This window comes from Dendropsophus ebraccatus, chromosome 11, assembly GCF_027789765.1.
Source record: "Dendropsophus ebraccatus isolate aDenEbr1 chromosome 11, aDenEbr1.pat, whole genome shotgun sequence".
Classification (NCBI taxonomy): domain Eukaryota; kingdom Metazoa; phylum Chordata; class Amphibia; order Anura; family Hylidae; genus Dendropsophus; species Dendropsophus ebraccatus.
This window is the reverse complement of record NC_091464.1, coordinates 42,891,610-42,919,009: the sequence shown is the minus strand read 5'-3', so window position 1 is coordinate 42,919,009 and position 27,400 is coordinate 42,891,610. Positions and strand designations below refer to the sequence as shown.

At 45.1% G+C, this 27,400-nt stretch overlaps 1 protein-coding gene across 2 annotated transcripts; it reads left to right on the top strand.

Annotated features, from left to right (window-relative positions):
- Positions 1-9,206: 9,206 nt before the first annotated feature.
- Positions 9,207-27,350, top strand: PIMREG (PICALM interacting mitotic regulator). 2 transcript variants are annotated; one of them, XM_069945286.1, is made up of 6 exons: positions 9,207-9,439; positions 12,745-13,045; positions 17,697-18,037; positions 21,204-21,299; positions 22,690-22,736; positions 26,178-26,264. In XM_069945286.1, exons 2-5 carry the CDS (start codon positions 12,767-12,769, stop codon positions 22,718-22,720), a joined length of 747 nt encoding a protein of 248 aa, XP_069801387.1. In that variant the 5' UTR covers positions 9,207-9,439; positions 12,745-12,766; the 3' UTR covers positions 22,721-22,736; positions 26,178-26,264. The 2 variants fall into 2 exon arrangements, with proteins under 2 accessions (XP_069801387.1, XP_069801386.1); XM_069945285.1 differs by lacking the exon at positions 22,690-22,736 and having other exon boundaries at positions 26,178-27,350.
- The last annotated feature ends 50 nt before the right edge of the window (positions 27,351-27,400 follow it).

Genomic DNA, 27,400 nt, shown 5'->3' with positions numbered 1-27,400 from the left:
TTTGCTATGTAATCCACTGCTGCCTACAAATCTGTCAGACGTGTATCAGAAGGGCCTATGGATGGGCCTACAGATTTATAGTTCAAGCAGCAATATGCTGTATCTATGTTTTCCAGGGCTCCCTAGGGCTGTATCCAACTTCAGCCACTGGTATTCAAATGCTGAAGGATCGGATTTGAGCATGCTTGACTTTCGCTCATCTCTAGTGATGACACTACTATTAGAACACTCCAGAGCTGCAGTTCTCATTTAAGCCATTGGAGGCCACTGTTTCCAAGTGTATCCTGATCCAGTATGTTTCTCTTCTCAATAATGTATTTCTGGGGTTAATCTCGCTGTTCCCTTCTATCTCTTAGATAACATTATATCTTGCCTCTCTCATATATTTAGCCACTATATTCTTTCTGTATTTTGTTTCTTTTTTTAAATTCCTTTTCCTATTTTTCTTTACTTCGGTTTATTATATGTTCTTATTGCTGATCTAAGCTTATTAATTCCATTTTTAGCTCCCCAAGAGGTTACCTATAGATAGTAGGTCTTCCCACAGGATCACATGGTAACATGTACTCCACATTTGTGGTGTTTCATGTAAATGGCCTGTAACAGCAATCCTGCTTCCTTTCATTGGATGACACCCTCAATCACCCTTTTAGTATGGTTGAATATGTATAGGGTATGTATAAAGGTCCCTATAAACGTTATACTAACCTTGCTTGTCAGTAAAGTTTATGGGGGCCTCTCAAATCTCGAATGATACACAAAAAATGCAGCAGCTCACTGCTACTGACAAGACATAAACCCAAAATAGATATGAAAATCGCTACAAGCAGTGTAGGGTGCATCCCAAGCCAGGCCTGTATTTAGAGTTCATGCTGCCCTAGGCACCTTGCTTGCTGAGGCAAACCCCCCCCCCCCCCCCCCCCGGTTACATGCATGGTATATACCCTGGCACTTGGGTGCCGCTCTGCTTGATGCCCGCTATTCTCATCAAACAGACGTGATGGAGGAAGGAAGGAGGCCGGGGACGTCTTAGTTTGGGGACTGCTTCTGTCCAGTGTTGGACTGGGGTACCTGGAGCCCACCAATATAGAACCAGTGAGACACGACATGCTGACCCCATCCTTTCCTGAATTCATCTGTATCTGTGACAAATCCCTACATTTATACAGCTCTCAGGCTATGCTGGGAGTTGTAGTTTCTCAGTGGACCACCCTTTAATAAATCACTGTGTGCAGAGGCTCCTGGTGGCTGCAATCTGTGGGTGACAACCATCAGCCCTAAAGGTCCAGCAACACATCTGTCTACGCTGTACTACAACTCCCAGCATATCCTGAGGGCAGCAGACTGTCAGTACATGCTGGGAGTTGTAGTTCCTGCAGCTGTTGTAGTTGGGTCCTAGGTGCATTATACACTGGATTCTTTGTGGGAGATCAGAATACATAGAACTGTGGGGGCTCAGTGCAGGGAAGTGACCCCAGAACAGCACTAATAGGGGACAGAACAAAAACATCTCCCCCTATCCCCTATTAGTGATGTTCTGGGGTCACTTCCCTACACTGAGCCCCCACAGATCTCTGTATTCTGATATGCCACAAAGCATCCAGTGTATAGGACCCAACTACAACTCCCAGCATATGCTGAGGGCTGCAGACTGTCAGTACATGCTGGGAGTTGTAGTGCCTGCAGCTGTTGTAGTTGGGCCCTAGGTGGCATATAAGTATACATAGATCGGTGGGGGCTCAGTGCAGGGAAGTGACCCTAGAACAGCACTAATAGGGATAGGGGGAGATGCTTTGTTCTATCCCCTATTAGTGATGTTCTGGGGTCACTTCCCTGCACTGAGCCCCCACAGATCTATGTATTCTTATATGCCACCTAGGGCCCAACTACAACAGCTGCAGGCACTACAACTCCCAGCATGTACTGACAGTCTGCAGCCCTCAGCATATGCTGGGAGTTGTAGTGCCTGTAGCTCTTGTAGTTGAGTCCTAGTTTAAAAGTTTGCGCTAGTGTACTGTAGTGTCCGCGGGGCTGTGTCAGTATACTACAGCAAACCATACACTGACCCATTTAGACCCCAATGGTACACAGGCTCTGCACACTATAGAGGTGATTACAGTGCAGTTACTAATGACTCACAGGTGACGTCTTCTCCTATTGCCGTCGCTAACTTTTTGCTTTCTTCTCCATCTGGCAGCCATCATGAAGACTTCTCCGACCACAACTCGTCTGCAGGCGGGCAGCTGGGGGTGACGGGGAAGGGAGGCAGCTGGGGGTGACTGGGGAAGGGAGGCAGCTGGGGGGGGGGACTGAGGAAGGGAGGCAGCTGGGGGTGACTGGGGAAGGGAGGCAGCTGGGGGGGGACTTAGGAAGGGAGGCAGCTGGGGGGGCCTGGGGAAGGGAGGCAGCTGGGGGGGGGGCTGAGGAAGGGAGGCAGCTGGGGGGGTGACTGGGGAAGGGAGGCAGCTGGGGGGGACTGAGGAAGGGAGGCAGCTGGGGGGGACTGGGAAAGGGAGGCAGCTGGGGAAGAGAGGCAGCTGGGGGGGGACTGGGGAAGGGAGGCAGCTGGGGGGGACTGAGGAAGAGGCATCTGGGGGGGGCTGGGAGGCAGCTGGGGGGGACTGAGGAAGGGAGGCAGCAGGGGGGGACTGGGGAAGGGAGGCAGCTGGGGGAGACAGGGGGGAAAAGCTGGGGTGACAGAGGGGGAGCAGCTGTGGTGACGGAAAGGGGGAGCAGCTGGGGGTGGCAGAGGCAGGGTGAGAATCTGGGGAGGAAGGGGGAGCATCTGGGGGGGCAGGGGGAGCCGCTGGGGTGGCAGGGAGAGGATGGGGCAGCTGGGGTGGCAGGGGAGAAGCTGGGGTGGAAGGGGGAGAAGATGGGGGGCAGAGGGAGAAGCTGGGGGGCCAAGGGGAGAAGAGGGAGCAGCTGGGGGGCAGAGGGAGAAGCTGGGGGGCCAAGGGGAGAAGAGGGAGCAGCTGGGGGGCAGAGGGAGAAGCTGGGGGGCCAAGGGGAGAAGAGGGAGCAGCTGGGGGGCAGCCGAGCAGCTGGGGGCACAGGCAGGGGGAGCAGATGGGGCAGATGGGTGGCACAGGCAGGGGGAGCAGATGGGTGGCACAGGCAGGGGGAGCAGATGGGGGGCACAGGCAGGGGGAGCAGATGGGGGGCACAGGCAGGGGGAGCAGATGGGGGGCACAGGCAGGGGGAGCAGATGGGGCAGATGGGGGGCACAGGCAGGGAGAGCATATGGGGCAGATGGGGGGCACAGGCAGGGGGAGCAGATGGGGGGCACAGGCAGGGGGAGCAGATGGGGCAGATGGGGGGCACAGGCAGGGGGAGCAGATGGGGCAGATGGGGGCACAGGCAGGGGGAGCAGATGGGGCAGATGGGGGGCACAGGCAGGGGGAGCAGATAGGGGCACAGGCAGGGGGAGAAGCTGTGGGGGGAAGATAGAACAGCCGGGGGCAGAGACAGACTAGTCAGGTCCCCCCAAAGCAGCTTCGGGGCGTCCGGGGTGAGCTCCTTCCGGCACACGCTGCTTCTATCTCAGGCCGGCAGCTCACCCGTGCAGCCCCGCGGTGCCCGAACTTCTTCTTGCTGCAGCGCTCGTGACGTCATCGCGCCGAGCAGGAAGAAGTTCGGGCACCGCGGGGCTGCAGGGGTGAGCTGCCGGCCTGAGATAGAAGCAGCGTGTGCCGGAAGGAGCTTACCCCAGGTGCCCCGGGGCTGCACAACGGTGGCGCCGCACCCCCCCCCCCCCCCCCCGGCCGCGGACTAGGCCTAGGATGGCGGGGGTTAAAAAAAAATAATTATTTAAAAAAATATATTTTGATCCCTGCAGGTGCCGCCCCCCGCAGGCCGCCGCCCTCGGCACCGGACCACGGGTGCCTAGTGGCACATACTGCCCTGTCCCAAGCATGAGGCCACCTTACAGTGGTGTGATGGTACACACTATTTGCAAATGGCTGCTTTTAGTAATTTTCATATCTGTTTCGGATTGGGGGAGATTTAATAAACATAGTGTAAAGTTAAACTGGCTCAGTTGTCCCTAGCAACCAATCAGATTCCACCTTTCATTTTCCAAAGAGTCTGTGAAGAATGAAAGGTGGAATCTGATTGGTTGCTAGGGGCAACTGAGCCAATTTCACTTTACACCATGTTTGATAAATCTCCCCCATTTTGTGTATGCACTTTATATTTGATACATAATTTTCAGTACACCGCCCTATATTGTCATGAATATATATATATATATATATATATATATATATATATATATATATATATATATATATATATATATATATAATATATATTCATATATACCTTGTATAGGTTTTTTATTATAGGGATTTGTCAGAGGTGAACTCCACCTTTTCTTCTTTGTTCTGCTGTGACTCCACTTGTGGATCATATTCATTATATATTTATTTTTCTCTTTTGTTTTTGTTTATTTTGTTGGTCTTTTGTTTTGTGCTAAATAAAACTTGTGATTTTATTCCCTATGCATTTTCGTTGTTTTTGTTTTGTTTTGTTTAGTGTGAATGGTGTTGTAGGAGAGGTGACCAAATTTGTCTTTTTCACTTACAGATGATATCAGTGGAAACAGGTTGGGCACCAAGAGATAAGCCTCTGCCCATAGAGGACACCTTGCCATGCCACACGTTCGTGTATATGGGGAGGACGGGAATAATAAGTGCCAGCCGACAGTATATGATTGGTATTGAAAGTGTCAAATGATACACCAGACAACACAGTATACTGATACTTAAAGGGGTTGGCCACTTTATAGTAAAATTGCTGTGTACAGTATTAGTAAGTGTACTCACTGTATATACTGACAGCAGCTTCCTGTGTACCTCATAGAGCTAAAATCAGAGCCCCCTGCTCTGCGGTGTTTTGGTCCATAAGATGGCTGACATGGAGGAGCATGTGACCATGTCCCGCCCCCCAGTGTCCACACTGAGCCTGTATATGTCTATGGAGGACACAGAGGGCAGGGCATGGTCACATGTTCCTCCATGTCAGCCATTTTATTGACTGAAACAAAAGAGCAGGGCAGCACAGCCTGGAGGAGGAGAGTCTGATGTTAGCTCTATGAGGTACACAGGGAGCTGCTGTCAGTATATACATTGAGTACACCTACTAATACTTTGTACTGACCTATTTTACTATAAAGTGGCCAACCCCTTTAATAAGTAAGATACTAAATCAAAGGAGAAGTCCGGTGAAAATGTTTGTTAAAATATTGTTTTACGCCCCAAAATTTATACAAATCACCAATATACACTTATTACGGGAAATGCAGAAGTGATTTTTTTTTTCCCCTGCATTTACTACAGCATCAAGGCTTCACTTCCTGGATAACATGGTGATGTCACTTCCTGGATAAAATGGTGATGTCACTTCCTGGATAACATGGTGATGTCACTTCCTGGATAAAATGGTGATGTCACGACCCGACTCCCAGAGCTGTGCGGGCTGTGGCTGCTGCAGAGGATGATGGCAGAGGGATGCTCAGTGTCCCTCCAGTGCCCTGTGTCCCTCAGTGTCCCCCGGCCAAAGAAAGTACTTTATGTGCTTTTTTACATAATAAGTTTATATTGGTGATTTGTATATCTTTTGGGGGGCAATACAATACTTTAACAAAAAAAAATTTGCCAGACTTCTCCTTTAACCAAAGGGGAGAGAAAAAAAATCCTTTCTCTGCTACCACCAGGTAAGCAGAGACTTCTCTTCTTTTTCCTCTGTTCCGGTGCAGGTGCATGCAATCAGTGATTTCATTGTATGTGACTATGCCAGGACCTGGACATACATTGAACCTCCTGGACTCTTATAAGATTCTTATGGAATAAGTGATGCGGCAAGTATTATGTACCATCACAGTTTCAGCAATATACAAGTCTTAATGAAAGTGAGACTTTAAAGTGTGAGGACATCCCACCACCACCAGTCCCAGCCCTAGGCTCACTGCTGGTTTCATGACCTGAACCTAAAAGAATGACAGATCCCTACAATATTATCATTTTAAGTTATTACTCTTCAAGACACATAAATGGGTTTGTGTTACACTTGTGTGAAACTGACCTTATGTAGTATATTGCAGAAAGGCTTTTTTGTGTCACTGCATATAAAAAGTTAAGTATCTGAATAAAATACTTTAGTTTTAAAGAGACCCCTTGATCATCAGTATTTAGATGTTTTGGACACAACTCCCCTTGGACTATTTAATATTCTGTTGGACATTTAGTTAAAGGACAAGTGCCATGAAAAACTTTTTCCCAGTAATTGAAGCACATTACAAAGTTATATAACTCTGTAATATGCTTCAATCACCTATCTGCCCCCCTTCCCTGTCTTTTCCCCCCTCCACCCCCCAGCAGGAAGTGTAAGAAACTCCTTCATACCCAATTACTGTCCTCACCAAGCTCTTCTCTTGGCTTCTTCTTGTGACGATGATTCATCAACAGAAGGGCTGCTCTAGCTCCTGTTACACCAGCATCCCCCTCCCCTGCCTTGTCAGGTGACTCAGCTTGCTCAGCTCCGATTGGCTGAACTGCAAGCCATCTGAGTCATGTCACTTGCTTATCTTCTCTCCGACTGACTCCCAGCACATAGGCAGCCTCCCCCCTCCCCTCATACTCTCTCCTGCTGCCGAGTGGACTCAGTGAGTGAAGGAGTCATGTCACTAGGGAAGATAAGCAAGTGACATGGACTCAGATGGCTTGCAGTTGTTCAGCCAATGGGAGCTGAGCAAGATAAGTCACCTGACAAGGCAGGGGAGGGGGAGGCTGGTGTAACAGGAGCTAGAGCAGCCCTCCTGCTGAAGACTCATCGTCACAAGAAGGAGCTGAGAGAAGAGCCTGGTGACGACAGTAATTAGGTATGTGTGAGTTTCTTACACTTCCTGCTGGGGGGTTGAGGGGGGAAAAGACAGGGAAGGGAGGCAGATAGGTGATTGAAGCATATTACACAGTTATATAACTTTGTAATGTGCTTCAATTACTGGGAAAAAGTTTTTCATGGCACTTGTCCTTTAAGTAAAATGCAAAGCACAAAACCCGTCTATAACATGGACTGATCATCTGATAAATTATAAATGTACAACAACTAGTTCAATTATAACGGAGGAGAGAATTCCCCCTTGGGTATAAGGAGGCAGACTGAGAGAATGCACATATGTCACAGATAATGACTACGGCTCTGCAGCCCGCCACATGGACTTGTCACACCTCTCAGATCCAATCTGCCTAATGTCACAGAGCCAGCTCCTCTTTGTCAGCAAAACCTGGTTTCAGTGATGACGCTGTAATAAATGTTTCAGTGGTTAAGGAAAGTTATATCATATATATATATATATATATATATATATATATATATAGTGCTACCTTAGTTTAAGAGTAATTTGGTTTAAGAGCGTTTTGGTTTAAGAGCTCACAGTTTTTCAAAATTGTGACTTGGTTTAAGAGCATTGCTTTGGTTAAAGAGCTCCCTGTACTGGGTGGGAGCACGAGTGGGGGAGGGGCATGGTCTGCATATCGGGGTCTACAGCCCTGTACACTGAGCCAGGAAGTCTCTCTCACCTTCCAAACCATAGCAGATTGACTTCAGGCTGGGGCTTACATCAGGAGACAGGACTGTGGGGGTAATCTCTCCATAGCTGTAACCCCTCTCTCCCTGGACAGAGAGTCCTGCATTATGTGCCCACATCTGCCCTGCTCAATCCTCCATGCCCCCTGCAGTCTCTGTCCACCCTTGTGTTTCCCATCCTCTCCATTACTGTACAGTAACTTATAATATCACATTCTGCTGTTTCTGAATGTTTGTTTCATCTGTTTTACATGTTATTCAGAATAATAAATCACTATTTTGGGGTGAGGAACCAATTGCCTGCATTTCTATGATTTCTTATGGGAAAATTTGCTTTGGTTTGAGAGTGAATTTGGATCCGGAACAAATTATGCTCGTAATCCAAGGCACCACTGTGTGTGTGTGTACATATATATATATATATATATATATATATATATATATATATATATATATATTTATATATATATATATATGTATATTTGTAGTATGTTGCTGTGAAATATTGCTGCTTTACATGTGCTGACATCTAGTGCCAAAAGCAGCTACATTGGCTTAATTCAGGCATGTCCAAAGTCCGTCCGGAGGGCCATTTGCGGCCCGCGTTCCTAACTTTTACGGCCCCCCAGGTATCCAGCTTGCTATTATCTGCCTGTGTTATAAAGCATATAGCATGTAGCATGTAAAATGGTCGGCCCTCGCACATGTTCACTTCATCAAATTTGGCACTCTTCGAAAAAAGTTTGGACATGCCTGGCTTAATTGAAGAAATTGTTCATTTTGATCTATCAACATGTTCTCAAATCGTTGTTTGCTAAAATTTCGCAGATCGCTTTGTGTAAACAGTCTTTCAAAGATTCACCCTATGTGAAAGATCGGCTTAAGCGATCTTAAAAACGATCGCAATAACGATTTTTCTTACGCATTTTCTAAAGATTTGTCTAAACACTGATCGTTATAAAAAACAAACTGTTGCTTCAAAGTCGTTAAACAATCGATTGGGCGAATTATCGATTTGTGTAAACGCAGCATCTGAATGTACTATGGGGAAATAGCAGCCAAGAATAAACTCCCAGGTCTGAGGTAAATGTAGGACTATGAAATGTTATTCTGGAGCTAACAAATCCTAAGTAAGTGTGGCTGACTTGCAGAACTGTTCATACAGCCCATATCCATGTTTATCTAACAGCCATAAACATGTTTTTTTCTCATACGGTGAACGGGGCAAAAAAACCACAACAATATCAATGAAAACTAATCAATAGCTTATAATTTTATTGTAAAAATATAAAACTTGTCCAAAACAAGTCTCACATGGTAACGTGGAGGGGAAAAAATATAATATATATATATATATATATATATATATATATATATATATATATATATATATATATATATTTTATTTTTTTTTTTAAGCGTTTTTGTCATTAGATAAATCCTACAACTAATGCTTTATCCCTGGCTGCTCACTAAGGGATTAAATATTATTCACCCCAATTATATAACGCAGTAATAGCTGCACTGCACTGCATCCTCGCATCCTCCTCCCCCTCCCCCCCTCCCTCACACTCCATATGAAGGTTCTCTCTCTGTTCAGACCCGGACAACACCCGCTCCCAGCGCGAGGCGCCGTCTCCCGCCCAGCCGCATCCGGTGTAACCCTCTCACTCCCGGCCCGTACGCCGCTCCCGCCGCAGTATTCCCTGATGCCTGTGTGTACGGCGCCGCATTGGTTAACTCCATAGGCGTCTGCGCTGGGCGCCAACCAATAGGAGCAGAGCAGACGGGAGCGGGCGGGAGCGGCGCTGGATTCGAACACACAGAGAGGAGCGGAGAGAAGAGTGAGCGGGTGAGTGATGCCGCCGGGTATAGCTGTATACTGTATGCTGTGCGGTACCGGGCGGCGGTATTCCCGCGTGCTGGGGGTGTAGTGACTGCGGGGTATCACTGCTGAGCCCATTGTCCTGCCATTGGGACTCTACAGGCAGTGCTGTGTCCTGTGATTGTGTGCTGTGTGGATGATTCCTACAGGCAGTGCTGTGTCCTGTATGGATGATCCCTACAGGCAGTGCTGTGTGCTTTATGAATGATCCCTACAGGCAGTGCTGTGTGCTGTATGGATGATCCCTACAGGCAGTGATGTGTGCTGTGATTGTGTGCTTTATGAATGATCCCTACAGGCAGTGCTGTGCGCTGTGTGGATGATCCCTACAGGCAGTGCTGTGCGCTGTGTGGATGATCCCTACAGGCAGTGATGTGCGCTGTATGGATGATCCCTACAGGCAGTGCTGTGTGGATGATCCCTACAGGCAGTGATGTGCGCTGTATGGATGATCCCTACAGGCAGTGCTGTGTGGATGATCCCTACAGGCAGTGCTGTGCGCTGTGTGGATGATCCCTACAGGCAGTGCTGTGCGCTGTGTGGATGATCCCTACAGGCAGTGCTGTGCGCTGTGTGGATGATCCCTACAGGCAGTGCTGTGCGCTGTGTGGATGATCCCTACAGGCAGTGCTGTGCGCTGTGTGGATGATCCCTACAGGCAGTGCTGTGCGCTGTGTGGATGATCCCTACAGGCAGTGCTGTGCGCTGTGTGGATGATCCCTACAGGCAGTGCTGTGCGCTGTGTGGATGATCCCTACAGGCAGTGCTGTGCGCTGTGTGGATGATCCCTACAGGCAGTGCTGTGCGCTGTGTGGATGATCCCTACAGGCAGTGCTGTGCGCTGTGTGGATGATCCCTACAGGCAGTGCTGTGCGCTGTGTGGATGATCCCTACAGGCAGTGCTGTGCGCTGTGTGGATGATCCCTACAGGCAGTGCTGTGCGCTGTGTGGATGATCCCTACAGGCAGTGCTGTGCGCTGTGTGGATGATCCCTACAGGCAGTGCTGTGCGCTGTGTGGATGATCCCTACAGGCAGTGCTGTGCGCTGTGTGGATGATCCCTACAGGCAGTGCTGTGCGCTGTGTGGATGATCCCTACAGGCAGTGCTGTGCGCTGTGTGGATGATCCCTACAGGCAGTGCTGTGCGCTGTGTGGATGATCCCTACAGGCAGTGCTGTGCGCTGTGTGGATGATCCCTACAGGCAGTGCTGTGCGCTGTGTGGATGATCCCTACAGGCAGTGCTGTGCGCTGTGTGGATAATCCCTGCAGTCAGTGCATTGTCCTATGGCTGTGATGCAGTATATATGATCCCTACAGGCAATGCAATGCAATATAGGCAATTGTCCCATGGATGATCCCTACAGTCAGTGGATTGTCCTATGGCTGATCCCTACAGTCAGTGGATTGTCCTATGGCTGATCCCTACAGTCAGTGCATTGTCCTATGGCTGATCCCTACAGTCAGTGCATTGTCTTGGTGTATATGTCTCATCCGTTACTGAAGCCGTTAGTTGTGTCTTATGATCGGCCATTGTCCGTCCACCAAGAAAACTGTCCTGGCTGAGATAAGTCTCCCCCTGTCTGTGGATGTCAGCTAGCGGATCCCACATCCAGGATTTACATGATAATTCTTCTTGTAGAATTCAGATCCATGTTGGAAATTTCTGACTAAGATCTTTGTATTGTTACTGATGTGATTATATAATATAATATAATATTATGGAGCTGCAGGTGGGGTTTGCAAAGAGCCCAGATCCCCCAGCACCATTGAAGAGCCGGCTGATTGGTTCCCTTTAAATGACCGCTGACAGTAAAAGTGGGCGATATTTTGACAGTGTGTGAACATAGCCATAACATGTCCTGGATATGGGCTCTCGTCAAGGTCACAAAGGGCATCTGCTGTGAGAAAGAGTTGTATCCAAGGGAAAGCAGTCAGAGGAATGTGAGTCTTGTTTTATTTCTATTTTAAAACCAGGTATTTTCACGGATGTCAAACTTGTGGCCCTCCACCTATTACATGACAACACTTCCCATCATGCCTTAATAGCTTTAGCTTTGGCTCTCCAGGGATGATGGGAATTGTAGTTTTGCAACAGCTGGAGAGCCACTGTCTTATTCATATTCGGTCCCTCCACTACCAAGCTGGACTCGTCTGGCAATGACAGCCTGCTCAGCCAATGACTAAGGGTCCTATTACACCGAGAGATTTTTAACGGTTAATGACTAACGATAAATGATCGCAAACAAGATTGTTTATCGTTAACCTGAAATCGTTCACCATATTACACAGGACGATGGTCGTTATTGTGATCGTTACTATGATCGTTTACTCCATCTGATCCCAGCAAAGCAATGAACAATGTGCAATTACACTGAAGGATTAGTGAACAAAGGCGGAACTTGAGCAAATGAATAACAGCGAACGATTAACGATAATTTTAGGTTCGGATCTAAATCAAATTTCATACGAACGATTTTTTTGATCGTTGCCTGCAATTACACAGAACGATTATCTTTTGAATTCAAACGATATACTGATTTTTCGCACGATAATCATCCCGTGTAATAGGACCCTAACTGATTGAGATGGGCCAGTGGTGGGCTGAGCGGGCTGTCACTGCCCATAGAGGTGGTATTGTTCAGCAGGGGACAACAGATGTCGTAGGAGGACGCCGGGGGAGAACGGAGAGGTAAGAATAGGCTGTTCTTCATTCTGCGTCAGGGCAGCAACATACAGTATTTAAAAATAATTCTAAGCAGAATACCCTTTTAAGATTATTGTCCATGGGAGAAACACTCAGCCGGGGCGGATAGGGCAAGTAAAGGCCCAAGGTGCAGACTGTTTTATCTTTTTTGCCCTGTTGAATCTTTTGTGTGTTTCCCACCTATTTAGTTGTCGCCCTTTAACAATATAGTATATTTCCAGTGTGGTAATACAGATACTCGTACAGTAACCTAACCTGGACAGCCAGGAGACTGCTCACTTACTGTTCATACACATATTAGGTGCTAATACTTTGGTTGTGGTTTTCATCACAATGTGAATACTGTGTCCCAAGTTGATTATTTGATGTCCACATGTAGCATTCATGCTGTGGTCTTCACACAGAAATTCCCTCGGCCTGCAGCAACTTTCTATGTATAAAATCTGCGGCCAATGCTGTGGATTTGATACTGAGGATTTCATTGTGGATCTTATGCTGCGTCCAATGATTAAAAGAAGAGTAAAGTGATGAATATTTGTTGGTTACACGCTGCCTTGTGTCTTCCAGTGTCTATCAAGGGTAAAGGAAGATGACTTCAATCTTTCAAAGTGTTGGTTGGAGGAACCACAATGTATTGGAAAATATCGATGAACAAGACAGTCCTCAGCCTGACAAGTTCAGAAAGAGACCCTCATCCAGCTCGCTCAACACCGTGCGTATGTCCCTGCGGAAGAGGATGCCGCTAAAGCAGGTGGAAATCAACATAAACGCTGTGCCTGACTGGAGCAAAGTGGGTGTAAAGGAGAAGCAGCGCCCCCTGCAGTCCATGGCCCTTACAGCAATGAACGTGTTTGGAGCCATGTCACAGGTAAATGTTAAGGCTTAAAGAGGTACTCTGGCTATAAAAAATAATTATTTCAAATCAACTGGCATCACACAGTTATACAGATTTGTAATTTACCTCTATTTAACAATCTAAAGTCATCCAGTACTTATCAGCTGCTGTATGTCCTGCAGTTTTCTTTACAGTCTGACACAGTGCTCACTGCTGCTACATCTTTCCATGACAGGAGAGGTTTATGGGAATTTGCTACTGCTTTTGGAGAGCACTGTTTCAGACTAGAAAGAATACACCACTTCCTGTAGGGCATGCAGCAGCTGATAAGTACTGGAATGCCTCAGATTGTTTAATAGAAGTAAATTACAAAGATATAAGTTTCTGACACCGGTTGATTTGAAAGATTATTTTTTTTCCCTTTAAATACACTTTTCTGGTTTTCAGTACTGATGGCATTATTGCAATCTAGCCACTATGATGATGATGATGATTTCCTCTATGGTGCAGAGTCAAAAAGCATGTTGTCATAGCTTCCAATTAAAGGAGAAGTCTGGCGAAAAAAATTATTATAGTATTGTATTGCCCCCCAAAAGTTATACAAATCACCAATGTACACTTATTATGGAAATGTTATATAAAGTGCTTTTTTCCTGCACTTACTACTGCATCAAGGCTTCACTTCCTGGATAACATGGTAATGTCACGACCCGACTCCCAGAGCTGTGCGGACTGTGGCTGCTGGAGAGGATGATGGCAGGGGGATACTGAGGGACACAGGGCGCTGGAGGGACACTGAGCATCCCTCTGCCATCATCCTCTCCAGCAGCCACAGCCCGCACAGCTCTGGGAGTCGGGTCGTGACCTCACCATTTTATCCAGGAAGTGAAGCCTTGGTGCAGTAGTAAGTGCAGGGAAAAAAGCACTTTGTGCATTTCCCATAATAAGTGTATATTGGTGATTTGTATAACTTTTGGGGGACAATACAATAGTTTAATAAAAATGTTCGCTGGGCTATAATATAATAGTTTGGAAGCTATGACACCATGCTTTTGTCTCTGCACCATATTCTCACTTTGATTGCCATCTCCTAGTACAGTATCTGTAGCTTTTTTTTTTTTTTTTTAGTGCTAGTTTCACTGCTACAGTAATGACAGAAGCCACTAACACCTTGCACCACAGCAAGTTTTATAGATGTAAGGCCCAACCAGTGTCTCTCTTTACAAGCCTTACTTTGGCAAGTTTAACACATTACTGTAGGGTAATACACCTATGAAAAACATTGATGTCAGACACCTGCTTTAAATCCTGCATGTAATCCATAATAATGTAAGCGGCCATCAATCTAAGGCTGGGTTCACACTGCGTTTTTGCAATCCGTTTTTTGCTAAAAAACAGATGAAAAAAACATGCATTTGTGTGCATTCGTTTTTCCATTAACTTCCATTGTAAAAAAAAAACCGGATCAAAACGGACCCAAAAACGTAGTTGACACTACTTTTGTGTCCGTTAAAAAAACGGATCTGTTTTTATCCATTTTTTTTTTACAAAGGAAGTCAATGGAAAAACGGATCAAAACGAACGCACACAAATGCATTTTTTTCATCCGTTTTTCATCCCTTTTTTTTTTTTTTTTTTTTTTTTTGCAAAAAAGGGATGAAAAAAACGGATTGCAAAAACGCAGTGTGAACCCAGCCTACGCTGTATAGGGCTCCTCTCCTAACCATCCACCAACAAATGTTTGTTTGTTTTCCTGGACAGTCCCTTTAAATCTTTGCTAAATTGTTTGTGTTAATAGAAAGTGAAGTGTTTCTCCTGAAAGGCTATTTTTTTTTTTTCCATACAAAAAACAGATTAGTGATTTATTTTTATTTTTTTTTAGCTGCAAAAAGTTTCTATCCTGAATTGTTCCCCCTTGAGACCTTGGGCGGGAAAATGTGAAGCATGTGTGGAATGTATCCGTTATTTTGATAAGACTTTTGTAGAAATATTTCCCTCCTCTAGATATAGTGTATGGGCCAGAGGAATGATAAGAGTGTCTGTTATCTTAAGTAGGGAGAGCTGTGCGTGTCTGGGATGTAATGTCAGCCTGAAATATTCTGCAAGGGTGTGTCTAAAGATCACGCAGCTCCGCTGTCCATTAGGGTTAACACTGCGCTTGTGGTGTATGCCATATGCTGACGGTGTATACTGCAGTGGGTGTCAACCATTTAAGTGACCTGGACAGAGTTATTTAGTGATGGCCATATAACTTGGTAATGCAGCAGACCACACTATTGAGTCCAGTTAAATTATACAGTATAACATTACACATATGAAATATTAAAGCCACTCTGTACCCACAATCGGACCCCCCAAACCGCTTGTACCTTCAGATAGCTGCTTTTAATCCAAGATCTGTCCTGGGGTCAGTTCTTCAGGTGATGCAGTTTTAAACTTGCAGCCCTGTGCCAAACTGCCGTGGCCTAAAGTATCTGTGCCCTAACTTTGCACCACCCCTCTGTCCCTCCTCCCCACCCTCTTCATCATTAGGAATGCCACTGGCAGTATTTTTCCTATTCCTTTTCAGTGAATACTGCACAGGTGCCTTAAAGGGGTAGTGCGGCGGTAAAAAATTATTCACAGAATAACACACATTACAAAGTTATCCAACTTTGTAATGTATGTTATGTCTGTGAATGACCCCCACCCGTGTACCCGGAAGTGTAGTGCATTATACATACCTGATCTGTGCCGACATGCGTCCGCCATCTTGTGCCAAACGTCATCTTCGGCCGGCCCGAACACCTCCGATCTTCCCGAGTGCCGGCTGCGTCATCAGCTGCTCAGCCGCGGCCGAAGATGACATTTAGCACAAGATGGCGGACGCGTGTCGGCACGGATCAGGTATGTATAATGCACTACACTTCCGGGTACACGGGTGGGGGTGGTGGGACACGGGAAAGGGGGCCATTCACATACATAACATACATTACAAAGTTGTATAACTTTGTAATGTGTGTTATTCTGTGAATAATTTTTTACCGCCGCACTACCCCTTTAAAGATCCAACCCATGTGCTGTGTTCTTACAGCTGATGAATAGGAGACAATCTGCCTGGAGCATTTCTTTTGATGAGGAGGGTGGGGAGGAGGGACAGAGAGGTTGTCAGCCTAATGCACACACACTTTAGGCCACGGCAGTTTGGCACGGGGCTGTAAGTTTAAAAGTTGTTTTTTAGGACAATAACTGCATCATAGGCCAAACGGACCCCAGGACAGATCTTTGATTAAAAGCATTAAAAATCTGAAGGTACAAGCGGTTTGGGGTGGGCAGATTGTGGGTACAGAGTCACTTTAAGGAAACCATAAAGCCGTCCTGTTTTTCCAGCAACTAAGCAGTCTATGATATAATCAAACAGGCTTTTAAAGGGAAGTATGTCGTCTTATACCTGAAGGGGAAAATAGAATGCTTCTTATACCTTGCCTTCCTTTTAACCTTCAGGTATTTGATATGATCCTTCATATTCTCATTCATTCAATTGTTATATATTGAAGTCTCAGCTACAAAGGGCCGTATGAAGAAGTAATCCCTTAAGATGTTCAGACTAGCAGCGCTTTAACAGACACATAAAAGAGAGGGAAAAAAAAGCTGCACAAATTGCTCTCCAAACCCAATGCAGCCAAGCAAAGCCCAGCTGTGGGATTATGGGATGTGCCATGGAAACTTTATCGTACAAAATGAGTCAAAGTAAGATCTCTTCTCTCATATAGAGAAAGTGGAACTCTGTAAAGCTGTATATAGACTTTAAAGTCCTATATAGACAGTGTTGAAATTTTCTGAATATTCTGAACTTTTGCTAGATGGATGAAACAATGATTAACCCCTTCACGTCAGCCATACGGCTATATACGTTCCCGCTATCAATGCCTTGTGCAGCAGGAACATATATAAATGACAGGCAGTGGCGGTCATTATCCTCTTTAAACACTGCGATGCATAACGATTACGGCGTTTAAGGAAGTCAGTGACAGGTTAAGAACAGCAATGCTGTGGGGGATCACTTACACTCACAGACAGGGGTAAAACGCTTACCTTTGTCCCGTTGGATTGGGCGATCTGTGCATAGAGTCTGCTATCAGGCAGACTCTATGCACAGATCGCCGATGGTACTGATCAAACCATTGATCAGTATGTGTAGTCTGAGAATTGCATATATAAGTCCCCTGAGGGTACTTATAAAATGTGTATAAAAAAAAAAAAAAAAAGGTTTAGCACATTAAAACAAAAAAACCTTATAAAATAAAGCCCCCATAATTTTTTTTAAATTAACTTCTTTCCCATTATACAAATTAAAGAAATATAAAAAATAAACGGATGTATGGTAGTTGTCTAATCTTTTTAAAATATAACAATATTGTTCCTGCACAGTGAACACCATAAATGAAAAGGAATAAAAAAAAAAAACACACCAGGATTGCTGATTTGTTATCAGAAAAAAAATAAGTAATCAAAAAAATTATCTAACACCAATAAAAGCTAGACATCATGGCGCAAAAAAAGAAGGCAAGGAGGAACCTTACTTCAATTTGACCCTGACATCGATGGCCTTTGGTCACGAAGGGGTCGAGGTTCAGTATTGCCATTGTTCTCTGGGTAAAACATATGTACTAAACTGATATTTTATTTTAATTATATTTTGCAGAAAGTAAAGAAAAATCGCAAAAACACAGGTCATTTTTTATTGGATTCCCCTGACCAGTTTAGAGGGACCACAAAACAAAGCCGTACTCCCAAAAGTAGTAAGAGATCATCTACACCTAGAACTCCAAGGTGTCGACGGCTGATAGAAGAAGCAAGTCCAAGTACTAAGGTCACACCAAAGTTCAGCAAGAGGGCTTCCCCTTATACTAGAAGAGCTGGCGGCTCCAATTGGAGAAGCTTCTCAAATAAAGTGGGGAACGAAGGGCTTAACCTGCGGAGATCAGTGAGGGCAGCATCCCTGAACAGCCCATACGCCTCACCTGTGACTGGGAACAGAAGAAGGTACGGGGGAAGGCTGATGGTTTTATAAAGTTGAACCATACTCTGGGACTGTTCACATCAGCATCATGGCTTCAAGTGATTTTGGCTGTGTATATATGAATAAAAATCACTCTCTCACTGTGTGGATTGCATAAAGATCTTGCAGCGTCACTGAATGGAATCGCATTGAGACCCAAAAATGGCTGCCTTACAGATGCAGTGCGATCCTTACAGTGTGACAGTCAGAATTGCTGTGTAACCTGTTAAATGGCAGAAAATTCTTTTTGATCCCATGAACTTAGCCTGGGGTTTGCTTAGTCTCTGACAGGCTTCCCGTATTTTTCATAGTAAGAATGCCGCTGTCGCTATTTATGCTGTCACTTATGCTACTGTGCCCTGCTGAGAGAACAACAGAGACTTATATATATATAATTTTCTTCCCCTTTAAGCTCCCCCCCCCTTTGGAATTGCCCTTTTAGATGAGCTTTAGCTAAAAAATGTGCCATATATCAGGGAATAAGGGTGGGTTCACACTACGGAATCCACACGGAAAAATTCAATCGCTAGTACCTGCTCACAGCCGCGTGCATTTCCGCCCGTGCCATAGACACCATTCTATGCATGGGCAGATTCTGCATTCCGTCGAAAGAATTCATATGTCAATTTCTTTCGGCGGATAGCGAAATCGGCCTGCCTATAGAATGATGTCCCTGGCGGAAAGGCGGGCGCCTGTGAGTGGGTACTAGCGCCGGTATTTATCTGCAATGATTCTGTAGTGTGAACACACCCTAAAGCTATGTTCACACTCCGTAAAAGTACGGCCTTTGTTGCCATCGGCTGTGTGAGGTTTTGATGCAGGCACGCGCTGATGGGCCCGCATCAGAACTAGGGATGCACGATGCACCGAAATATCGATACTACTATCGATATTTCGGGCAAAAAAACGGTTCGATACCAGGATTTCCTGGTATCGAAACTTTATGTTAATTAGCATTATAGCGCAGTTTAACAAAGTATAGAGCAGAGAACACGGCCGGCGGCTATCTGAGCGCCGGCCGTGTTCTCTGTGTGCCGCCCCCTGCTCCCACCTGTCACTTCCTCCGCGCTCTCTCCCTCCGTTCCCGGCGGCGCCAATTTCAAATAGCCGGCACATAGCAATTGCTAGTGCCGGCTGTGTAACTCTGTAGATGCCGCTGTCACACTGACAGCGGCATTAACCCCTCCTGAGCCGCTCCGTATGCTGCAGGGGTCGGCTACTGTGTGTAGCAGACCCCCGCTGCCGGTGTCTCTCTGATAATAGGGTCCGGCTGAGGACCCTATTATCAGGGAGATGATTTATGTGGCATGTGGAGCTGCACGGAGGAGAGCGGGACGTCCGGGAGAGGAGGACAGAGAAGGCTGGAGGTGAGGAAGACTGAGAGCGGGGGTCGGGGAGAGGAGGACGGAGGAGAAGGCTGGAGGTGAGGAGGCTGAAGAGGGAGAGCGGGCGGTCCGGGAGAGAGGAGGACGGAGGAGAAGGGAGAGGAGGTGAAGAGGGAGAGGAGGTGAGGAGGCTGAAGAGGGAGAGCGGGTGTCTGGGAGAGGAGGACGGAGGAGAAGGCTGGAGGTGAGGAGGAGATGCGGCCACTCCATCTGGCTGCACTGTGAGGTGGGGGCCGCAGGACTGTGAGGAGGAGCGGCCAGGGCCCTCAGATAACTCCCGGGCAGACATCAGTGGGGGATGACCAGGAGGTCGGCCGTGCTCTGATGGGGGAGGGGGGCTGTAACCTGCAGATTACCCTGCCGCCCAGATCCTGGTCACCAAGCCCTGGAAGCACGAAATGTGCAACTACAACCCTCATCATCCCAATAGCTGAACTGTGTGTGTTACATGACTACAGCCCTCATCATCCCAATAGCTGAAGTTTGTGTTACATGACTACAGCCCTCATCATCCCAATAGCTGAAGTTTGTGTTACATGACTACAGCCCCCACCATCCCCTTGATAGCTGGTGTGTGTTACATGACTACAGCCCCCACCATCCCCCTGGTAGCTGAAGTGTGTTACATGACTACAGCCCCCACCATCCCCAAATAGCTGAAGTGTGTTACATGACTACAGCCCCCACCATCCTCCTGGTAGCTGAAGTGTGTGTTACATGACTACAGCCCCCACCATCCCCCTGGTAGCTGAAGTGTGTGTTACATGACTACAGCCCCCACCATCCCCCTGGTAGCTGAAGTGTGTTACATGACTACAGCCCCCACCATCCCCAAATAGCTGAAGTGTGTTACATGACTACAGCCCCCAGCATCCCCCTGGTAGCTGAAGTGTGTGTTACATGACTACAGCCCCCACCATCCCCCTGGTAGCTGAAGTGTGTTACATGACTACAGCCCCCACCATCCCCTTGATAGCTGAAGTGTGTGTTACATGACTACAGCCCCCACCATCCTCCTGGTAGCTGAAGTGTGTGTTACATGACTACAGCCCCCAGCATCCCCCTGGTAGCTGAAGTGTGTGTTACATGACTACAGCCCCCAGCATCCCCCTGGTAGCTGAAGTGTGTGTTACATGACTACAGCCCTCATCATCCCAATAGCTGAAGTTTGTGTTACATGACTACAGCCCCCACCATCCCCTTGATAGCTGGTGTGTGTTACATGACTACAGCCCCCACCATCCTCCTGGTAGCTGAAGTGTGTTACATGACTACAGCCCCCAGCATCCCCCTGGTAGCTGAAGTGTGTGTTACATGACTACAGCCCCCACCATCCCCTTGATAGCTGAAGTGTGTGTTACATGACTACAGCCCCCACCATCCTCCTGGTAGCTGAACTGTGTGTGTTACATGACTACAGCCCCAACCATCCCCTTGATAGCTGGTGTGTGTTACATGACTACAACTCCCATCATCCCCAGCTAGCTAGTGTTTCAATTTCTATTCTTGTGAGGGTTTTTTATGTAATTTATTCAGTATCGAATTGGTTTCGAGCATTGAAAAAAAAAAGTTGGTATTGGTATCTAACTCAAAATTCTGGTATCGTGACAACACTAATCAGAACCCTGCAGCCAAAAGTACCGGCCGGGATGATCCGGGTCGGAACGGCCGGTCTCTTTTGTTGTATAGCAGAAGATAACATGTTGCAGTGTGATTTCCATTCATATTCTGTTTGTACCATTTTTTTTCTCACTTTTATATGCAGGCAATTTGAAAAGGACTTGGAATCTGTTTCTGCAGGAATCCGGCAGCTAAAACGCCTCTCTAGGGTATTTGATGATGCCATCTTGAAGGAAGAAAGGTAATGTGGATTTATTTGTATGAGGCATCCCTGGTGTATGTCACTGCCTAAAGCATAGATCTGATATCGAAACCGCATTATCCAGATCTGCGAGGGGACATTTATTAAAGCCAGCGCCAATGTTGACCCTACCAACCCCGGAAGAAAATACATTATAGCTTACACTATCATCAGTTGAAAGGGAAAGCTGTATTAACATAAGGACATATATTAACATGAAATATTAGACATGTAGAGATCTTTCGGGTGCTTATCATGCATAAAGGTAGCACAAGTGTTTGTAAGCCTGCCAGCCGACACGCCATAATACCTTGTATTTACACTAATACTCTGTGGAAGGTGTAAATACTAAGGAGTTTTTTTTTCCATGTATTTACAAGGTGTAAATGCTAAGAGAAAACAAAGTTCAGTAGTTAAAGGTATTCTTAGTTAAAAAGACTTCTTCCCTATCCATAGGATAGGGAATAACTCAAGACTGTGTGAAGTCTAATGGTCCTTTTACATGGTGCGATAATTTGTTCAATCGATCGTTTAACGATTTTAAAGTAAATATGTGTGTTATGCCGATCAACGTTTATTATGCCGATCAACGTTTAGTCAGAGATAAATCGTTATTATTGTCGCTTTAAGATAGATTAAGGCTATCTCACAAACTAGGATGAATCTTTGAAAGACTGTTTAGACTAAGCGATCTGCAAATTATCAGCAAACTAACAGCAATTTAAGAACATGATGAAAGACCACGATGAATGATTTCTCTCTCATCTCTTGAACGTTAGCTTTGCTTAAACAAGATTTGAACGATAATCACTCTGTGTACAAGGACCATGACTGCTAGGATCTCCCATAATCTCCAGAACAAGCGTCCTGGGTCTTTGTTATGAAGGAGTGGCAAGTCGACATGTGCAGCACCACTTTATTCATTGTCTGTGGGGCTGCTGAAGATGGGCTAGAATAGAGCTCTGCTATCTTCGCCAGTTCCACCGACAGTAAATGGAGTGGTGGCGTGCGTGCTCCACAAGTCTCCTATCAGTTCTACTGTGTGCAGGAGACTGGCTCCATAGACTTTTATAATGCAGCAGTCTCCTGCAATCTGTTAAATTTATCGCCTGGTCGGGGAGTGAAACACACTGCCACGTACTTCTCCCAGCTATATCTGATGATCGAGTGATCTAAATTTATCACATGTCTGTGTAACATTTTATAACTGAGTGAAGTGGATATTATTCTATATTAAAATATATATATATAAATATAATGTGCGGGAAATATACCCTGTATTTGTGCCATAAAAGAAATGAGTACTACTGCAATAACTGAAGCCCAATAACTTGGCCTTATGTACACCCAACAATCTGCTGACCTTTATTGTTCTTCCATCTATTATCAGCGACATGACAGTTTCTCTCATTGATAACTGAAGAATGTATTTGGCAGGTAAAGTTCCTGTATTTTATTTGGTGTGTTCTATAAAGCTTTGCATGGTGTTGATGTATTTACTAATCCACCGGGTATTTTCTTCCTTTCTTAAAGTGTATCTGTCTATAAAAGAAAAAAATAACTTTTGACATGTCTCAGAGACACATCAAAACTTGTGATCGGTCATGGTCTGAAAGTTCACACTGCGACCAATCAGGACAAGAAGAGATGTCTGTGCTGCTGTGCGTTCCTCTCCCTGCTCTGCTGGACGATCCCAGAAACTTACATTATGCAGCCGTACAGGTCATGTGACGCAAAGCTTGGTGATCACGCGCTGACCACAGACTTCTCCCAGCTTGTTATCCTGATCGGTCACGGTCTAAATACTCAGACCCCAACTGATCAACACTGTTTTTAATGACGGTTACTCTTTAAAGCCACTTGCATTTAACTCCTAAAAGCACCTGTATTCCTTTCCCCTTTTATTCACAGAGTTTGGGATCCTATTAACATGTGTTCAGTAATGAAACCGTATAGATTTGGTATATGTTTCTAGTGTATAGGCCTCATCTTTTCTTTTATATAACAGGTAATGTCCCTTCTGGTTCAAGTGCAACTTTACTTAATCGTAACAGCATAGAAGAATAGAAAATAATTTTTCTTTTTTCTCTTCTTTGACTTTCTACTTGGTTCTATTGAAAGTATTGTGCAACTTGTCCAGGCCTTTTGAAAACGTGAAGAAAAAACGTCTTTACTGTAAAGGCTTTTATTCCCCTTGGAGAAGCCTGAGAATAATGGCTTATTGCTGATCTGTAGTAGGTTCTGTGTCCCTGACCTCCTTGCTGTATCAGACTTTCTTCTTTTCTAGCAGGCAATAAATGCGCTCTTCCGTTACCCGTCACACTAAGTAATTGCGCTAAATGCTCTTTTATATATTAAAGTGGACTTTGACGTGTTCTAGTTCTTACCACGATGCTTTCTCTTGAGAAGTTGATTTATGCAGTATGCAAATCCTGGCCACTAGACTGATAAGAAAACCATGTGCGGAAGAAAGGACCTTCTATAAAATAGGAGAAAGAATTAATGCTATACACTAATCAGCCATAACATAACAATGAGCTGCTTAACATTGTCCACGTCCGCCGGCCGCCTAGGTTTGAAGGTCCGGTCAACACCTCACACTCCTTGTCATGTTTAGGGTGCTGGAACATTATACTGCTGAAATGGAGTACTGTCACCATAAGGGATTTACTTGGTTTTTACAATGTATGTGTCAAAAGGGCCAGGACCCAGGGTTCTTCCTATAGAGCATCCAGGTTCCATCTCTTCCTATGTAAGCAGTATATTACACATGGCCGTCCAAATGATGAAAAGGGAAGCGTGATCTATTAGACCCGGTCACTTTCTTTCACTCCTCTTTTTCATATCATGTGTTCATGTCCCCATTATAGACACTTTCAGCATAGGCAGCGTGACTGGTGTGTGGTTACACCGCAAGCTGTAATACACATTCTGACACCTTTCCATCATAGCCCAGCGCTATCTTGCCCAAGATATCAGTGGGATCTGTAAAGTGTCATTTCCATTTAGAATATTAGGTGGCTTCTTTTGCTATCTTGCTCCTATCATGGAGCAGATCGAGAGAAATTACAACACAGGTGTGAATGGGACCTTAGCTATCATGTAAGGCCTAATATTCTTGCGGTACATCATACTAAAATGATTTCTTTAAAGACCTAGAAAAAGGGCATTGTGGCTACACTCATTTAGGATAAAACAAATTTATATCTCACCTTTACATAAAATTAGATCTACAGTAGTTATAGCTGTAAAACCTTATATTCCCCAATGTTCTGTATCCAAAGGCTGCTAGTGGAATTCAGTCATCCGAATTTAGTTTAAAACAACTGAAGTCACATGGTAAGGAGAGGGGAAAGGAGGAGGCTGCGGTGGACAGGGACAGTTACAGAAATGTCTGCAACTAATCCGCCACGTATAGACTTTCCCACTATAGAACACGACCCCCATAGAGTGGAGAAGCAATTTCTATTTTTTTTGTCTTTAAGAAAATGGTGGCAGTAAGAAGAGAAAAAAAGTGCATGCATTTAAAAAAAAAATATATATATATATTTTTATATAATATATACACTCACCGGCCACTTTATTAGGTACACCTGTCCAACTGCAAGTTACCAATTAATTTATAATCAGCCAATCACATGGCGGCAACTCAGTGCATTTAGGCATGTAGACATGGTCAAGACAATCTCCTGCAGTTCAAACCGAGCATCAGTATGGGGAAGAAAGGTGATTTGAGTGCCTTTGAACGTGGCATGGTTGTTGGTGCCAGAAGGGCTGGTCTGAGTATTTCAGAAACTGCTGATCTACTGGGATTTTCACGCGCAACCATCTCTAGGGTTTACAGAGAATGGTCCGAAAAAGAAAAAATATCCAGTGAGCGGCAGTTCTGTGGGCGGAAATGCCTTGTTGATGCCAGAGGTCAGAGGAGAATGGGCAGACTGGTTCAAGCTGATAGAAAGGCAACAGTGACTCAAATAGCCAACCGTTACAACCAAGGTAGGCAGAAGAGCATCTCTGAATGCACAGTACGTCGAACTTTGAGGCAGATGGGCTACAGCAGCAGAAGACCACACCGGGTGCCACTCCTTTCAGCTAAGAACAGGAAACTGAGGCTACAATTTGCACAAGCTCATCGAAATTGGACAGTAGAAGATTGGAAAAATGTTGCCTGGTCTGATGAGTCTCGAATTCTGCTGCGACATTCGGATGGTAGGGTCAGAATTTGGCGTCAACAACATGAAAGCATGGATCCATCCTGCCTTGTATCAACGGTTCAGGCTGGTGGTGGTGGTGTCATGGTGTGGGGAATATTTTCGTGGCATTCTTTGGGCCCCTTGGTACCAATTTAGCATCGTTGCAACGCCACAACCTACCTGAGTATTGTTGCTGACCATGTCCATCCCTTTATGACCACAATGTACCCAACATCTGATGGCTACTTTCAGCAGGATAATGCGCCATGTCATAAAGCTAGAATCATCTCAGACTGGTTTCTTGGACTTGACAATGAGTTCACTGTACTCCAATGGCCTCCACAGTCACCAGATCTCAATCCAATAGAGCATCTTTGGGATGTGGTAGAACGGGAGATTCGCATCATGGATGTGCAGCCGACAAATCTGCGGCAACTGTGTGATGCCATCATGTCAATATGGACCAAAATCTCTGAGGAAGCTTCCAGCACCTTGTTGTATCTATGCCACCAAGAATTGAGGCAGTTCTGAAGGCAAAAGGGGGCCCAACCCGTTACTAGCATGGTGTACCTAATAAAGTGGCCGGTGTGTGTGTGTGTGTATATAGTGTATATATATATGTATATATATATATATGAATAATTTGTGAATATTATTCACAATTCTGCCTGTATTTAATCCTCAGGAAAGAAGCTATTTTGAATTACCACAGTGTAATGACCAAGAACCTGCGTTGTGCTCGCCATTCTCGGCTGGCTTGGAGAAGTACAAGGAGACTTCAGCGTACACTTGAAGGCTGGTCTGAGGTGGCTTTAACCAGTATCAGCAACATTGGAGCACGTTAACAATATACTATGTGTAACCAGCTTTCTCTTATATAACTGTATGTCCATATAGCTGTTACTAACTAAGCATTGATCCAGTGCATTGGGAGTATTGTTCTGGAAGACATGTATTCACTACGCTATAATAGTCCCCTTGTAAACTGTTTATTTAAAGATAAAGCAGTAGAATGTATTGGACAATATGTAGTAACATATTGTAGTTTGAATAATTGAATATTTTGAAAAGATATTTAGCAACTCTTTCATTTTTAAGAGTATTATCCACATCTCAATTAATTTTGAGAAGGGCAAAAATTAAGACAGGACATGTTCAAATATGTCCGCCAGCTTATCAATATTAATTTCAAATTTTCCTCTGGTGTAGTTATGACCTAGGACATAACTACCCCAGATGGAAATATCCCTCTAAAAGGTACTTTGAGCTTTAAGGTTTTCTCACTATATTGCTAGGGCTATGCAGAAAATACCAGCCAACCCATACTTGCCTAACACATTCTCTTTGGGGACTGTGTGCGGGGAGCTGTGGGAACGGATGCCCGGATGATCCTTGGATTGGCCCATTGAAGAGAGCCGAGGTCTGCTGCCTGTGCTCCTATTACATGGAGCAACAGGAAGCTGATTGTTGCCTTTTAACATGACCTACTACACCAAACTATTATCGTCCGAAGTGGCTGATAGTTGGCCAAGTACAGCTGATAATCATTTGGTGTAATAGGGCCCTAACTCTTAAGGCTTCTGTTTGCACACACAATCCTGTGTTGCACGGTATGCGGTTAAATGAGGTGATCTATTCACTATATATTGATTTCACTAATGATCACGATAAGCTAATGTCTCGCTATAAAGATTTTGAATGGAAGCAGTACGCTTTTATAAAGAAATATCCTTTATATTATGATGCTACAGCCATCTCTACCTATTTTTATAATGCTTGAAATGAAGGAAACACTTTTTTGTACTTTGTAATATCAGAAGTGTGTATATCTTTTGTATTATAATAAACTTTTTGGAAATATGGCCTTGTGTGTTTTTTTTTATCATAAATAGGTGTATTTTTTTTTAT